Source organism: Panthera pardus, unplaced genomic scaffold (assembly GCF_024362965.1).
Source record: "Panthera pardus isolate Hobbes unplaced genomic scaffold, ASM2436296v1 HiC_scaffold_24, whole genome shotgun sequence".
In the NCBI taxonomy this organism is placed as follows: domain Eukaryota; kingdom Metazoa; phylum Chordata; class Mammalia; order Carnivora; family Felidae; genus Panthera; species Panthera pardus.
This window is the reverse complement of record NW_026526810.1, coordinates 133796466-133811898: the sequence shown is the minus strand read 5'-3', so window position 1 is coordinate 133811898 and position 15433 is coordinate 133796466. Positions and strand designations below refer to the sequence as shown.

Sequence of the window (15433 nt, the reverse complement as noted above, 5' to 3'; positions counted from 1 at the left end):
CCAGCAGGTGCATAGAAGAGCACCAGGAAAGCTCAACTGGGACTGGAGGGTGGCAGGTGTCCCCGGCAAGGGCTGGAGGTGATGATGATCCCGAGGACAGGTGGTTGACGTTTGTGGAAGGGGTGGCATCCAAGGCTAGGGAAGTCAGGGGAGGCTTCTTGGAAGAGGGGGCAGACACTGTGCTTAAGGGTCCATGAGCCTCCAAAAGATGCGAGGGGCAGGAAACAGCATTCAGAGGCCCAGCAGCTCTTCAAAGGCACCGAGGCCTTGGGGCGCCTGGGTGGCTCAGTCGGTTGAGCGTCTGACTTTGGCTCAGGTCATGACCTCATAGTTCCTGAGTTTGAGCCCCTCATTGGGCTGCTCACTGCTCTCAGTATAGAGCCCACCTTGGATCCTCTGTCCCTCTCTCTCTGCCCCTCCCCCACTCTGCTTTCTCTCAAACATAAAACATTCAAGAAGAAGAAGAAGAAGAAACAAAGGCACTGATGCCTTTCCCAGCTCAGACACCCGGGGAGTGAAGACAGGGGAGCCCAGGCCACCATGTTTCCGAAGGAACTGCCTTTTGGAGATGGGTGGGGGACAGCTGCAGTCACACAAACTGTCAGAGGTGATAGCAAAGGAATTCAATCCCTATACGGTGGCTCCAGGCCTCCGGGCCTTTGCCTGTGCTGTTCCCTTGGTCAGGAATTCCCTGTCCTCCCCCCATCTCCTCCCCTGTGAAGCCTTGTCTGGCTGTGCCTGAAGGTGGGCCAGGCTCCCCTGTGTGCTCCACAAACCGACCTCACGGTGGCCAGTGCCTGACCCTGGTTTTGCCCACCTCCTGCTGTATGATAGTGAGCTCACTGTCACTGGAAGGATGTAAGCAGGGCTGGACAGCCACTGGACGAGGACACAGTGAAGGGAGTTCAAGCATCAGTTGGGGTTAGATTCAATGGCTTGGGGGCCCCTCGAGGGTGACCAGCTTGTGCTGGTTTCCCTACTTCAGCCCTGAAAGTCCTACCTGCACCCTGGGAGCCCTCGATCAGAGGCAAAGCAGGACTGGGGGCCATCCTGGGTCCCTCCTGAGGTTTTTACGTGAGAAAAGACAAAAAAAAAAAAAAGCAAGAGGAACTGTCTCTGGCGCCTCACAGTCCCACCCCTTCCTCCCCAGGATTTCCCCTCCTCCCTCCCCCCTCCTAACTCCAGGTGAGCTCTCTGGGAATGGAAAGGCAGCGGCCCGGTGCCTTGGGCGGGTGTGGGCAAGAAGCTGAAGCAAGTCAGCAAGGAGAGGGGAGGAGAGGAGAGGGCCTCAGGGCCTCCCCACCTGCTAAGTGGGAGGAGTCTCACCTGCCAGGGTTTGAGGACTGATGGAGACAGGGCCACCAAATCTCCGCAGGTGGCAGCGACATCCCCAGGGAGGGGCGGGGCCGGGGGGGGGGCGCTGGAACCCACCTGCAAGCCCTCCACTCAGCACTCAGCTGTCCCCCCCTACCCCGGGCGGGGTCAGACCTGCTCTGCTGTGTGGCCTTGCGCAGGTCCTGGCCCCTCTCTGTGCCTCTATTTCCACATCAGCAGAGCATTTACGAGCACCTCCTATGTACTTGGCCCTGGGCCAGGCTGGGGGCAGGGGGAACCCGCGAGGCGTGCCCGGTCCCATGGGGCCACGCTTGGGTCTTGTCTCCTGCAGCACCTGCGCTGGGCTCCCTGGGATGAGCTGGGTCGACAGAGAAGCACACGCGAACTCACCTCAGGGCACCCCTCGAGACTGCCAGTTGCCCGGTCCAGGGTGGCACGGGTGTGCCCAGTGCTGGACACACAGCGGTGCTGCAGCAAGAGCCCCCCCCCCGCCCCAAGCCACCTGGCGCCCCAGACAGAGCCCCTCACCTTGGCCACTGCCGGGTGCACTGCAGGACCAGGGCCGGGAGGAGCACCCTGTCAGTGTCACAGGGCCTGGGTTGGATGCCACTCTGCCAGCCGCCCTCGGCGACTGGGACAAGCTGACCCTCGCCTCGGTTTCTCATCCCAAAATGGGAGACTATGGAGAGGCTGAGCACCAGGGCCCAGAAGCCTCGGAGGGGCCGTCCGCCCGCCCCCCCACCCCTGCTCCCGCAGCCGTCAGTGCGTCCGCCCCGGGGTCCCACCCAAACAGGCCTCCCAGTGTCCAGCCGCCAGAGCCGGCCTCCTGTGTGCAGGCCACCTCCCCTTCCTGTCCCCGGCCCCAAGTACCTTCCTGTTGTTTTCTATGGTGGGAACACGTGTTGGGGGAAAAAAACAACTTGGTTTCTCTGCTCCGAGGTCCCTGCAGCAGCTCTGGGCCGCTGCGTATGTGTGCAAACGCGTGTGACAATGCACGTGGGTGCACACAGGCGTGCATGGCGGTGGGTACGTGTGTGGGGAAAGTGTGTGCATGTGAGAATGTGCGAGCGCATCACAGGTGTGGGTTGGTACAAGTGAGCGTGTGTGTGTGCACCTATGTGCATGGGAGCACGTACGTGTGTGTAGGGGGGGTGTGGAAGAGCGTAGGGGAGTGTGGATGAGTGTGCACGTATTCCTGGGTGAGCACATATGTGCACGTGCAGGGGAGCGTAAACACGTGGGGCATGCATGTGCCCCCATGAGCTTGTGTACGTGTGTAAGAGCGTGTATGCGCCTGTGGGGGGTGTGTACACATGTGGGTGTGCCCTCTGGCTCCTGAGAGCACGTCCTGTATCTCTGACCTCGAAGCCAGCTGTCTGTGTCCCTGGCATGGTGCTGGCCGGCCCCTGGGGCTCACAGCAAGTGTCTGTCTCTTTGTTCAACTGCCTGAGCGAGATGTGAGCACAGGTTCAAGGAGGGCGGGGGAGTGCAGGAAAGGCGGCCAGGGTGGCCAGGGCAAGCACGAGGGTCAAGGGGGACCTCTCTGAGCAGTGTCATGCAGACAGACGCCTGGAGGGTGAGCCGGCAGCCCAGGCAGGAGGCGGGTCAGGTGCAGCGCAGAAAACAGGGCTGGCAAAGTGGTCGGGGAGCTGTGGGAAGGCACAGTGGTGGGCGATCCGGTGAGAGGTGCAGGCGGGCTGCTCATGGGGCCTCTGAAGTCTGCAGGGGTGCAGGTTGCTTCAAGGGGAACAGGGCAAAAGGGGTGCACATTTATTGTGCATCAGTGGGGCCAGCTCTGAGCGGGGCCCCTTTCAGGCCCTGCCTTACACCCCCGCCCCACCTGCCCCCACACTGCACAGCCAGCCATCTCTGCTGCTGAAAGGAGGGTGCCCCAGGAAAGGAGCTTCAGGGCCATCCCCACCAAAGGCAGGAGCGGCCCCCCAGCCTGGTGGGGCCAGGGAGGAGGCCCACGCCCCGCCCGCTGGCACCTGTTCATTCCCCATTTGCACAGATACCAGCTAGGTCTCAGGAGCCCCGGTAACTCCTCCCTGCTGGAGACCCGGTCTTCCTGGGCCTTGGGTCCCCCCCATAACAGAGGCAGGAAAGTTTTTTTCTAATGTTTATTTATTTTTGAAAGAGAGAGACAGAGCATGAGCAGGGGAAGGGCAGAGGAGACACAGAATCTGAAGCAGGCTCCAGGCTCCGAGCTGTCAGCACAGAGCCCAGCGCGGGGCTCGAACCCACGGACTGTGAGATCATGACCTGAGCCGAAGTCGGTGGCTCAGCCGACTGAGCCCCCCAGGCGTCCCGGGAGGAAACTTTTGAACAAGGAGCTTCCCCTGGGACTTTGGTGGCTACGACCCGAGGAAGGACAGCGGATGTCCACACTGGGTGGACCACACCTCCTGGGCCTGTGACCTTGGGCAGGCCATCTAGCCTCCCAGGGGTCGTGGGAAAGACGAGGCTGTGCTGTGCTGCAAGGGCCTGGCACCAACGGGCCTCACGATACTTCCCAGGCCTGTCCGCTGCCTGAGGTTAAAACAGACACTTCCTTACAGCTCAGGACACAGCCCACAGCCCCCAATACATGTAGCCTGAGACACACAGACGTGGACAGAGACCCACACGGGAGAGACAGATACACGGTGACAGAGAGACCACAGAAACACAGAGATCGATGGAGGGAGAGACACAAGTGGGCACCCGTGTGTACCACTCCCGTGCATCTCTGGGAGCTGCTTTCCCACACCCAGGGGCTCCCACCCCGCCCAGGCCCCCTAAGCTGAAGGCCACCTGGGAGGCCTTGGATAAGCCTCCCAGCCTCCCAGCCAGGAGAGAAGCTCAGGGGCCCGTCCAGACGCACTGGGTGTCCCTAGGGTGAGGGCGTGGGCAGCCCCTGGGTCCTTTGAGCAACACCCTCACTTCTGGGTGGAGGCCGAGGAGCCACTGTCACTTGGGGTGAGGCGTGGGGCTGCCGGGGATGCCCTGGCCTCCTCCTCAGGCTCCAGGGCTCACAGCAGGGGGGAGGCCCCCAGGGAGAGTGAGGTCCCACCTCTCGGGGCCAGAGTTACAGTACAGTGGGCTCAGGGCCGACTGCACTGGGCGCTCAGTGGTGAGCTGGTGGCGTCATCAGTGTCATTGTGGCTAATACCTTGGACTCCTCCTCCCCTGGGGTCCCAGGCCATGCAAGGGGCTTAGATAAGGGCTCTCCCCGTGGGCTGGGGTTAGAAGAGCCCCACCAAAGTTGCTGTCGTCGTCCCCCGCTGCCCCCCAAAACTGAGACCGGCAGAGAAGCTGGGACCAGAGAGAGGGAGCAGGGAGGGGAGGCTCGTCCTTTGCCCTTGCCTGCCCAGCACTGACCCAGGGACCCTCCACATCCCACCTTGGGGGCCAGGCTCCTGCACGGAAGGCCCCAGTGCCCCCCACGCCCCTCCTGGCCTGTCTTGAGGCGCATGGAGCCTCTTCCGGGGTAGGCCTGGGACTTGGGCATGGCAGTGTGGGGGCTGCTGTAGAGCCTTGCCTAAGGCAGGGGGTTCTGGGGTGCCCCCTCAGGGACCTGCAGACTTGCCCCCAGCTACTCAGGCTGCCTCCCGCTGGTGGTGACCACTCTTCCTCACTGGCCCTCGGTCTGGCCCGCTGGCAGGGACTACCCAAGGTAGGCAACATCCGGAGGGTGACCACAGCGTTCCCTAAACAAGGAGGAAGTTCAAGGGGGACGTGTTCTGGGAGGCACAAATGTTTCCAAAGCTCCAGGCCAAGGAAGGGCCTTCACTCCATCTGTACCCACCCCAGGCCTGATTCAGAGAAATGGCCCTCCAGTAGTAAGTCTCCCCCCACTTGCCAGAAATACCCCTAGTGTCTGCCCCCTCCCCCTAGGGCTATTTATAGACTTGCAGACAGAGATGCCCAAGGCTGTCTGGAGCCCAGGGGTGAGGTCTGGGCAGACATGTGGATTTAGGTCATCCACCCCAGGGGGGTGAGAACCGCCTTTGCATCACACGCTCATCAGGAAGCCTGTTTAGGATGCAGGATTCTTGCCCCAGAGGAAAACAACATCCCCGCAGAGGGGCTGAAATGTGGAAAGAGCCGTTGGCTTGAGCCCTCTCTTGCCCCTGCCCTGAGGTCCCCCTCCAGGTGGCCATCCTCCCTGTCACTGATCACCCAGGAAATACACACATACACTGTTTCTGGGGTCCACCGGGGCTGGACCTACCAAACCCTGGACCAGTATAAAGGACACCACACCCGATTAACCTGCCCAGGTGGGTGGCTAATTGTGGCCCTCCGCCCACTCACGTCGGATGCCCCTGAGGCCCAGCAGGGTCACTAGGTGACTCCAGAGCCAGACTCCTGTCCTCAGGTGCAGAGCAGAGAAGAAAACCTCCCACCTCCCACAGTTGGGACAGCTTCTCACCCCCAGCCCAAGTTCGCGAGGCTCCCAAGGCCGACCCCCAGCGAAGGCTGGGCCACAAGCCACCCCGAGGACCCCTCATCACCAGCCTCCAGGGCCCTGGGGCAGAGGACACTGGAGGTGGCTTCGGTTCAGCCAAGAGAGTGTTCAGTGTTACAGCAGTTCAGCCCTGAGGGGTCAGGAGGCATCCCCCAGCCCTCCCAGGCGGGAGGCAGCCCCCTGCACCCCTGCCCGTCCTCCTAGTGCGCTTCCCCGCCACTGGGCTTTTCTTGCCAAAGCTGCCCCCTCCGGGCCGGCCAGCGTCCCACCGCCGGACCCAGCCCACCGCCAGGAGAGGTGAGGGGGAACCACCCAGCGATCGCGGCACTGCGGGATAGTCCCCCTAACGTCCCCCCCGCCCGGCTGTCGTGCCTCGCCGAGCCTCGGTGGCCCCACCTGTGACACGGGGATGGCGACGCCCACCTGCCCCCCTCCACCCGAAGGCTCAGAGGACGCTCCGAACCACCCGCGCCTGGGCCCGCCGGGGTTTGCGCCCTCCCGGCCCGACCCCGCCCCCAGGAGGCCGGGCTTGCCTCGCCGCGGCCCCGCCCCCTCCGGGCCTCGGGTTCCCCCGCGGGACCGGGCGGGCAGGCACCGCCCACTCGGCCACCCGCAGGCGCGCCGGCCGGAGCGCTGCGCCGGGGCGCCACCGTGTGGCCCTTCTGGGAACTGCACTGCCTGGCCTCCCAGGAAAGCCCTTCCTTCCCTAGAGGTTACCGCCATAAAGATTCCGACGCCAGTGACAATTACTACTGGCGGGTCTGCAACACTGTCGCGACAGGCTCTATGCTAAGTACGACCTATACAGAATGCTCTTAATTCTCCCATCAATCTTAGGATGTGGGTCCTATCATCCGTCCTTCCTTACAGATGGGGAAATTGAGGCCCAAGCCCCCCCCCCCCCAAACAGTGACAGGTCAGGTAGGACCTGACCCCAGGAGGTCTGGCTGCAGGGGCTTGGTTCCAATTCGATCCATCTTGCCTGAGTCCCAGGGTTGACACCATCCCTGTGCACACTGGAGTCTTCCAGGGGACATAAGAGAAGTTTCAGGGTCCCAACCCATAGGCAGATCCAGCTGGCCCAAGTGACTCATCTAGGCAGCCAGGCCTGAGAGCCACCTTCTCTCTCATGAAAAGCCCATTTTATGGAGGAGGAAGTGGCTCCGGAAGGTCAGGATGGGCGCACTAACCCACAGGCAACGACAGCAGAGAAGGGCGGTCCAGGCTCTTCCCACTCACCTCAGGCCTCCTGCCCTGGGTTTCCAGTGCTCAGAGACTCCACTATGGCCCTGCTGTGTGTCGTGACCTTGACTTTCTCACCTGTGAAATGGGCCATACTCAAGAGGATTTGAAGAAATGACGATGTGAAGACTCAGGCTCAGCAGTGGATAAGTAGCTGCTAAGTCAGATGATGGTAAAGGCAGCTGGAAGTTTCCAGAGGGAGCTGACCCCTCCAGACCCCTCCAGGCAATGCCAGGTCACGCCCCTGGAATGCTAAGCCTTGGTAGCCTGTGGGCCTTTTAGATGGACAGCGGAGGAGGTTCTGTCCTGTGGGGGCCAGGCCCAGCCATGGCGGAAAGCTCAGGGCATGGAGTAGGGGGTGCTGGTGGAGACTGGGGGGCTGGTGGGGGTGCCTAGGGGCTGTGGGGCTGCTGTGGGGCTGTTGGAGAGCTCCAGAGGGGGCTGGTGAGCCTCAAAGAGAAGCTGCAGAGGGTGGGGGGTAGTGGTTCAGGCAGGGCAGGTCCCTGGGAGCAGTACAAGGCTGAAGGCCCAGGGACGAGGCAAGAGGAAACAGCGGCATTTGGGGGGCCGTGGGAGGGAGCTGGGCAGAGACCGTCAAGGGGCGGGTCTGGCCACACAGCTGGAGGCAGAGCCCAGGCACACGGGTTCTGAGAGCCACGGGACATTCTGAGCCCCCTCCCCCGCCCAGACATGGGACTGGAAAGGGGAGGGAGGGTGGGAGTGTAGTTCGATCGAGGCCCCCCGCCCAGTGCTCGGTTTGGGCAGAGAACTAGGGGAGCGGGACTCTCACTCTACAAGGAACCTGCGGCCACAGAGGCATCCTGGAGGCTGGGCGCTCTGCCCAGAGGCTCAGGACAGACTGCAGACGCCAGTTCCCTTGACCCACCTGGGCTGGGGAGAGGAACGGGCTCAGTATCCCTACCTCCCTGAGCCTGTCACTTCCTCCCCTGAGCCTCAGCTTCCTCTTCTGCTAAATCGGAAGACCCCTCAGCTCCAGACTGCTCAAGGACTGAGGAGGAGCTGAGGCAAAGCGAGGGCTGGCCCAACTCCATTCCATTCCCCTCCTGCTATGGAGAGCGGAACTTTGCAGGGCATTTACCCCAGGCAGTGGGCATAGGCGTGTTGTTTTCTCTGCAGGAAGACAGGCTCCCAAGTACTGAGGGAGAAACTCAGGGGGTCCTTTTCCTTGGATGGGCCCAGAGGACATGGCTAGCCCAGTACCTATTGCCCTTGGCCACCTCTAGGCCCCGGGGGAGGAACGAAGGGCACCTTCACCCACCTACCACTGTCGGGGTTCCAGTCTCACCTCCTGGGGCTGGGCCCACAGGCCTCCTCCGACCAGGTCAGGAGGGGAAGCATTGTGCCAGAAGGTGCAGAGGAAGCCAGCAGGGGTGAGGCCGGGCGTCCAGGCACTCAGGTCCACCAAGCAGTCCCCAAGAGAGGTCCCGGGGGCTCTGGCCTGTGTGAGACCCTCTGGGGGCCCCAGCACCTTTGTTGGGAGTAGACTAGACCACATGGGCCCCAGGGCCCTGACCCTGTCAGATCGAGCTCTCAAAACCCCGTCAGTAATCCCAACCTCACACCGCACCCAGGAACGTGGCCTTGCACATAACACAGGGAACTGGCTTCTACTAACATAGAGCCCTCCTGGTAACCTGGGCAGCCTTCTCCCGAGACGGCACCATCTGGGCACCTTCAAGGGAAGCTTCCGGAGCTGCACTAGCCCTTAGACCAGTCTCGATATTGGTCTCATTTTACAGATGAGCAAACTGAGGCCAGAGCGCTCTGGCCTGGTCCGGCCATTCATTCATGCAGTCAACACATATTTATTTGAGCATCGGCTCTGTGCCAGGCCAGGGCGGCTCGGAGACGAATCATACACAGACCTGGCCCACGAGGCACTCACAGCCTGGCAGGGCAGCTGGTCACATCAAAGGACACTCACAATACAGTGTGGTCAGTGTGGTGTTAGAGGTAGCACAGGTGACCAAGGGAGCACAGAGGAGGGGCCCCTGGCCCCGCCGGGGGCGGCAGGGAGGGCTTCCTGGAAGAGGTGACACCTGAAGAGGGTTTTAGGAAGTGAGCAAGAGTTAGGGTGTGTGGCAGGGGGAGTGGCCTGTGCGGGGAGGTGGGGGTAAGAGATAGCACATCTGGGGCGCAGCTGGGAGTTAGGTTGGGGGGGGGGGGAGGGGGCGGTCCAGGAAGGGCGTGGAGTTAGCACTGGACGGGGAGCTTAAGGGGGAAGGGGAGGGGGGAGGAGGAAAGCAGGTGGTGATTGGCAGGGGGGCCCGCTGGGAGCCAGCGTGGAGGGTGCCCCTGAGGAAGGGGACAGGAGAACAGGGTGGATGGCAGCGGGGTTGCAGAGGAGTGTGGGTGCGGCCCTTGCCAGAGGAGTCCCATCCACCCCAGGCCCGCTCAGCAGGGTGGCGGGGGTGCGGGCTGCCAGCCCCGGGGCCGCAGAGTGCACAGCACAGGGTCGAGCGGCTTGAGCGTGGCCTGCTCCTGCAGCCCGTATCGCTGTCCAGGCACCAGCCGGAACTCGAGCCTCTGCAGCAGCTTGGCCATGACCACCTTCACCTCCATCTGCGTGCAGAGGTGGGGAGGGGCGGGAGGCACGCGGCCGGAAGGCAGCCGGTGGGCGGGGCCCCGGCTGGCCCGGCCCTCCCTCACCCCGGCGGGCGCCCCGCCCCCGGGTCCCCGAGCCCGGCTCTGCCAGGCCTCCTGGCCCCAGGGTGAGACCCCACCCAGCCCTGGCCTCCTACCTGAGCAAACTGCTGTCCGATGCAGGAGCGGGGGCCCAGAGAGAAGGGGAAGTAGGTGAACCTCGGCCTGCGGGGAGAGGGCTGTCAGGAGGAGGCGGCCCCGTGACAGTCCTGCCCCGGCGGGTGACAAACCCATCCCTTGCGGATGCATGGCTTGGGGCCACGATTGGATTTTGCACCCACTGAACACATCCAGGGCTGGCTCTGTCGAGCTCTGCGTCAGCATTTTGTCATTTTATCCTCCTCTGGCGCTTTCCAGAAGGGGCTGTTATTATCCCCAGTTCACAGCTGGAGGGACTGACGCTCGGAGAGCCAAAGCACCCCCCCCCCCCCCCCCCCGGCTTCTCTGCCACTTCTATACTCGGCCGTCACACGTCCAGTTCTGGGCAGAGGCTAGGTCTGGATGCAGGTGGTCGGTCCCTGGGGCGTGGCTCCCCCCCACCCACGTCCCACTGTAGTTTAAGGCATTTGCCCCCAAAGCAGCCTTCAGGGGGAGCCATCAGTGTTCCCATTTCTCAGGACCATCAAGGCAGGGGGAGGTGCAGCCCCTGGCCCGAGTCCCAGAGCTTCCCAATATAAGGGACTGGTTATAAGTCTGGGTGTTAAAACCAGTCTGAGCTGGGCTCAAACCCCAGCTCTGCAGCTACTGGCTGTGCATCTTTGGGCAAGTTACCTTACCTCTCTGAGCTGTGATTTCCTCCCCACAAAAGGGGGCGGAGTGGGGATGGCAACTTCCTCACAGTGATCTGGAAGGCCATGTGGGCTCAGGGGTCATAGGCAGTCCAGCCCGCAGGTCACTGGGACCATCCTTCTCCCACCAGGCCTCCACTCGCACACAGCTTGAAGAGGGACTTACTTCGGTGCTTTGGGGCTGAAGCGATCGGGGTTGAAAGTCAGTGGGTCCTCAAAGTATGTGTCCATACGCCCCATGACGTAGGTGCTGAACTGCAGGGGGAGGAACTGCTTGTCTCTGGTTCCAAGGATAGGCACCCTCACACCTCCCTGATCCACTGTGGTCACCCAATGGGGCGACCAGGAGCAGAGTGGCCCCCCTCTACTCCACCCACCCATCTGGGCCAGTGTGGGATTCCACTGGCTCCTGGCAAGTGTCCAAGACAAGGGAAGGGACAGCCCAGTGTGCCAACAAGGACCAGCTGGGTGTGTACCTCATCCTATGCTTGGTCCCGTGCTACAGGGGGCCTACAGTTATCCCTATTTTACAGATGGGAAAGCTGAGGCTCAGAGAGAGGTTCGTGGCTTGCCTGAAGTCACTGGGCAAGTAAGTGGCAAAACAGATTCAAACTCAGGTCTGCTTCGAGAGCATCTTCCTCAAGATCTCTAAAAGCTGTCATTCAAAGTTCCTTTTCAGCACAAGGTTGTTTCTGCGGCGGGGTTGGGGGGGGGGGGAAGAGGGGGGAGGGAAAGGAGCTGCAGGCCCCACTGGCCTTATGATACACACCAAGTTGCCTCCCGACTGAGGGCAGTGTTCTGTGCCCCTGGCCTCTGTGGGCCATACGTGCCCCCTATAACTGGTGCCCTGGGTGCCGACCCCGGTCTCATTACTCCTGCACCAAAGAGTTCCCTGAGCCCACTCTGCCGCTGGTTCTCTGGGCTGAGAGTACAGGGCAGCCAGAGCAGAGGGAGGGCCCGGAACCGTGGGAGCATGATAAGGTGGAGAGGTGTCCGAGGTCAGCAAAGGGCACCTACTGTGTGCCAGGGATATTTACCAGACATGTGATGACCATTGTTCTTCAACTCGTCCCAGTAAACTGTGACTCAGGTATCATCACCCCAGCTTATGAGGAGGGCACTGAGGCCCAGAGGTGACCCAGCCTGCCAGAGCGGGATGGGATTGGAGCTGGGATCTGCCCACTCAAGGCCCACATGGCCACCTGCCTGCTCAGCCAGATAGAAAGGCATTCTAAACCACCACCTGGGTCATTCAGGCAGGTGGTATTGGTGCTGGGGTGTTTAAAAAAAAAAAAAAAGAGCAGATACACAGAATAAAGACCCACATATCATGAAGCTTTGATACACGCTGGAGAAGGCGTGGCCGAGCCCTGGGAAAGCCAGGGCTTCGAGGGGGGAGAGGGCTGCCCAAATAGATAGAACCAGAACATGTTGTTTTCCTCTGTAAAAGTAAAAATCAGGTCGTGGGGAAGGGTGAATTTTGTCCCCCTAAAATCCTTATCTTAAAGTCTTAGCCACAGAATGTGACTATTTGGAGATAGTCTCTTTAAAGCAACAATTGGGGCACCTGGAAGGCTCAGTGGGTTAAGCATCCAACTTCAGTTCAGGTCATGATCTCATGTTTCATGAGGTCGAGCCCTGTGGCTGGCTCTGTGCTGACAGCTCAGAGCCTGGAGTCTGCTTCAGATTCTGTGTGTGTGTGTCTCTCTCTCTCAAAAAAAAAAATTTTTTTTTAATTTTTAAAAAAATAAAAAAGTGGCAAGTTATAATGAAGTCATTGGGGTGGACCCTACTCCAGGATGACTGGTGTCCTTATGAGAAGAGGAGATTAGGACACAGACACGCACAGAGGAGATACCCTGTGAGGACAGGCAAGAAGACGGCCATCTACAAGCCAAGGAGAGGGGCCTCAGGAGAAATCAGCCTTGCAGACACCTTGATCTTGGACTCCCAGCCTCCAGGACTGTGAGACAGTACATTCCCACTGCGAAGCGCCCCCTTCTGTGGTGCTTTGTAATAGCAACCCCAGAAAACGAATACAGATCCCTACCTCACGCTATACACAAATTCAGTTCCACGTAGATAGGGACTTAACTTGAAAAAGAAAATTGTGATATTGCCAGAAGGTGATGTAAGTGACTATGCTGAGCTCATGATGGAGTGGGGGCGGGGTTCCCTAAGACAAAACAAGAGAACAGACTCCTGAAAAATTAAGAACTTTGGATCATGGAAAACACTTTAACAAAGAGAGGCCACAAGTCTAAAGATGACATTTGCAACACGCATACCTGACAAAGGATTAATATATGAGTTTTTACAGAGAGGGGGGCACCGGGGAGACTCAGCCGGTTAAGCGTCCGACTTCGGCTCAGGTCACGATCTCATGATTCATGAGTTTGAGCCCCGCATCAGGCTCCGTGCTGACAGCTTGGAGCCTGGAGCCTGCTTTGGATTCTATGTCTCCCTCTCTCTTTCTCTGCCCCTCCCCCACTTGCACTGTCTCTCTCAGAAATAGATAAACATTAAAAAAATTTGTTTAAATGAACTTTTACAGAGAGCTCTGCACAGCGTTGAGATAACAGCACCGCAAGCCTCACTAGTAACCAGGAAACTGCAAATCAAGACCACAGGGAAACACCTTCCTTGCACTTATTTGATTGGCAAAACCAAGCAGCCGGACCACAGTCGGCGTCGGGGAGGATAAGGAACAGAGCTAGTGGGCGTCTGGGTTGGCATGAGTGTTCTGGAAAACACTTTGGTGCTGGTTTACCGAGTCGAATGTTGAGATGCCCCACAACACAGCCCTCCCGCCCCCGTGTGCACAGTGCGTCTGCCACACGGGCAGGAGTGGCAGCCGTGGTGCCCGGGAGAGCAGGGAATCGGGCAGCCCCCAGAGATGCTTGCTGACCCAGAATGGATAACGGGGTGGCAGTCTACACACGGCAGAGAAGTGAGGGCCCGCCGTCCCAAAGCAATCCCAGGACATATTATCATGTGGATGGACACATGTCCACACACACACACACACACACACACGGAAAGGCGAGAGGTTAGTAAGCACAAAATTCAGGACAGTGGTTGCTTCCGGAGAAGCAGGACGGTGACAGAGTTCTAGTTTGGGGGTGGGTTTCTGAGAGGTCATGGTGCATGAAGGGACACCTGATGAGGGAACAAATGAGTGAGCGTGTAAACGGCAAAAAAGGAGAGGTGGGGGAGAATAGTCAACCTCCGTGGGGGGAGGCGGGAGAGGGGTCAGCTGTGAAACGGGGCACTGCCTGCCGGCTGTGTGACCTCAGGAAAGTGACCCAACCTCTCTGAGCCTCAGCACCCTCAGATGTACACAGGGCGCCTCCCTTCCAGAATCGTCTGCTGTAACCTCACACTGGATAGGGTGAAAAGGAAGAAAGTCCTCACGCGGTTACGGTGAAGCTCATGACAGACCCCAGTGGCGACAACGGGGCCACGGATGTCCCGACCTCAGGGCTTGGCCACCCCGGGGGAGGGCAGAGAGGGCCCGTACGCACCAGGAGCGGGGTGTTGCCGGGGACTCGGACCCCGTCGATCAAGGTCTCCTCCTCCAGCAGGCGAAAGGTGCCCCACGCTGGCGGGTACAGCCTCAGCGACTCTTTGAGAACCTACAGAAGCCACGTGGGGAGATGAGGAGAGACGTCAGAGACCCCACAGAACGTGCTGGCGGCGTGCCCCAGACCCACCCTCGTCTCCCGCTCGCAGTGCTGACTGCGCACCCACGTCCAGGACTGGGTCCCAGACCCCCTGCAAAGTTAGCCTCATGTTCTTGTCCAACCCCTGCTGTCGCGGAAGGAGGAACTGAGGCCCCAAAGGAGAAGGAGGTTCCGGGCTCTGGCCGAACTACAGCACCAGAGCCCGGTCCCGCCCCAGCGACTCTGATGTCATCGGTCTGGGGCAGGTGCTCACGGGACTGATTTTCAGTCTCCAGGGACGTCCTCACGGGCGGTGAAGTTAGAGAACACCCACAGGAAATGGTTCAGGGGGGCAGCAGGCCTGGCTTGACGAACCACCCACACGTGCCCAGAAGCTTCTCTCCTGCCCCCACACCTGGGACAGATACTGCAGCCTCCCCAGGTCGTCACAGTCAAGGTGCCTCTTAGAACCGATGACCTCGTCCACCTCGGCCTGCAGCCTGTCGGGTCAGACAAAGACAACCTCGTCCCCAAGGAGCGACTGCCCCCTATTAGTCTTTAGAAGGAGGAAGGGAAGGAAGCGCGAAGAGAGCGGCCCGGAGCTCCCCTCCCCCGCCAACCCTCCTCCCACGGCCCCCCTGCTTCATCGTTGAAGACATCCAGAAACCATCACGTCCAAAGCAAGATGCCCAAGCAGTTGGGAATTCTGTTCCAGGGCCTTACAGTCTCCCCCCTTCCCTGTTCGCCGCTCGGAACCGGCCGCAGGCAATAAATGCACAGAACAAGGTCTTTGCACCGCAGCCTGGTTCACGGCAGCCAACAGCCGGAAACAGAATGAGCCTCGCGGGGACGCCGGCTGAGTGAGCCTTAAGATGTGCGCGGTGAGGCTCGGACGCAGGCCTGAGAGTGGATTCGGACCACCTCACGCCCGTTCGGAAGGCTGTAATGCAGAGGCAGAAAGCCACAGGTGTTGGCAAGGATGTGCAGAAACCATCGCCCTCGTGTCCCCACGGTGGCAATGTAAAACGGTGTGCAGAAACCGAAATGGGGAATTACCATGCGCTCCAGCAATTTCTCTGGAGGTCTATACGCCCCCACAGCGAAAGTAGGCTCTCGCAGATACTAGCACACCCAAGTTCGTGGCAGCGTTATTCACAGGAGTCAAAGGGTGGAAGCCACCCGAGCGACCCTCAACAGCCGCGTCGGGGAACAAAACGTGGGGCATCCGGACGACGGACCGCTATGCAGCCTTAACAAGGAAGGAAGTTCTGACACCTGCTGGATGAACCTTC

The 15433-nt window shown here is 60.3% G+C and overlaps 1 protein-coding gene across 2 annotated transcripts in view; it reads right to left on the bottom strand.

The window, feature by feature from the left end:
- Positions 1-8837: 8837 nt before the first annotated feature.
- Positions 8838-15433, bottom strand: part of CYP46A1 (cytochrome P450 family 46 subfamily A member 1) — a 32974-nt gene continuing 26378 nt past the window's right edge. For both annotated transcript variants that reach the window (XM_019462235.2, XM_053889786.1), the window contains exons 11-15: positions 14557-14641; positions 14004-14114; positions 10646-10734; positions 9790-9856; positions 8838-9610 (exon numbers count right to left, since the gene is read on the bottom strand). In XM_019462235.2, the coding sequence (XP_019317780.1) occupies positions 9443-9610; positions 9790-9856; positions 10646-10734; positions 14004-14114; positions 14557-14641 (520 nt within the window). In that variant the 3' untranslated portion in view covers positions 8838-9442. The remainder of the gene's footprint in view (positions 9611-9789; positions 9857-10645; positions 10735-14003; positions 14115-14556; positions 14642-15433) is intronic.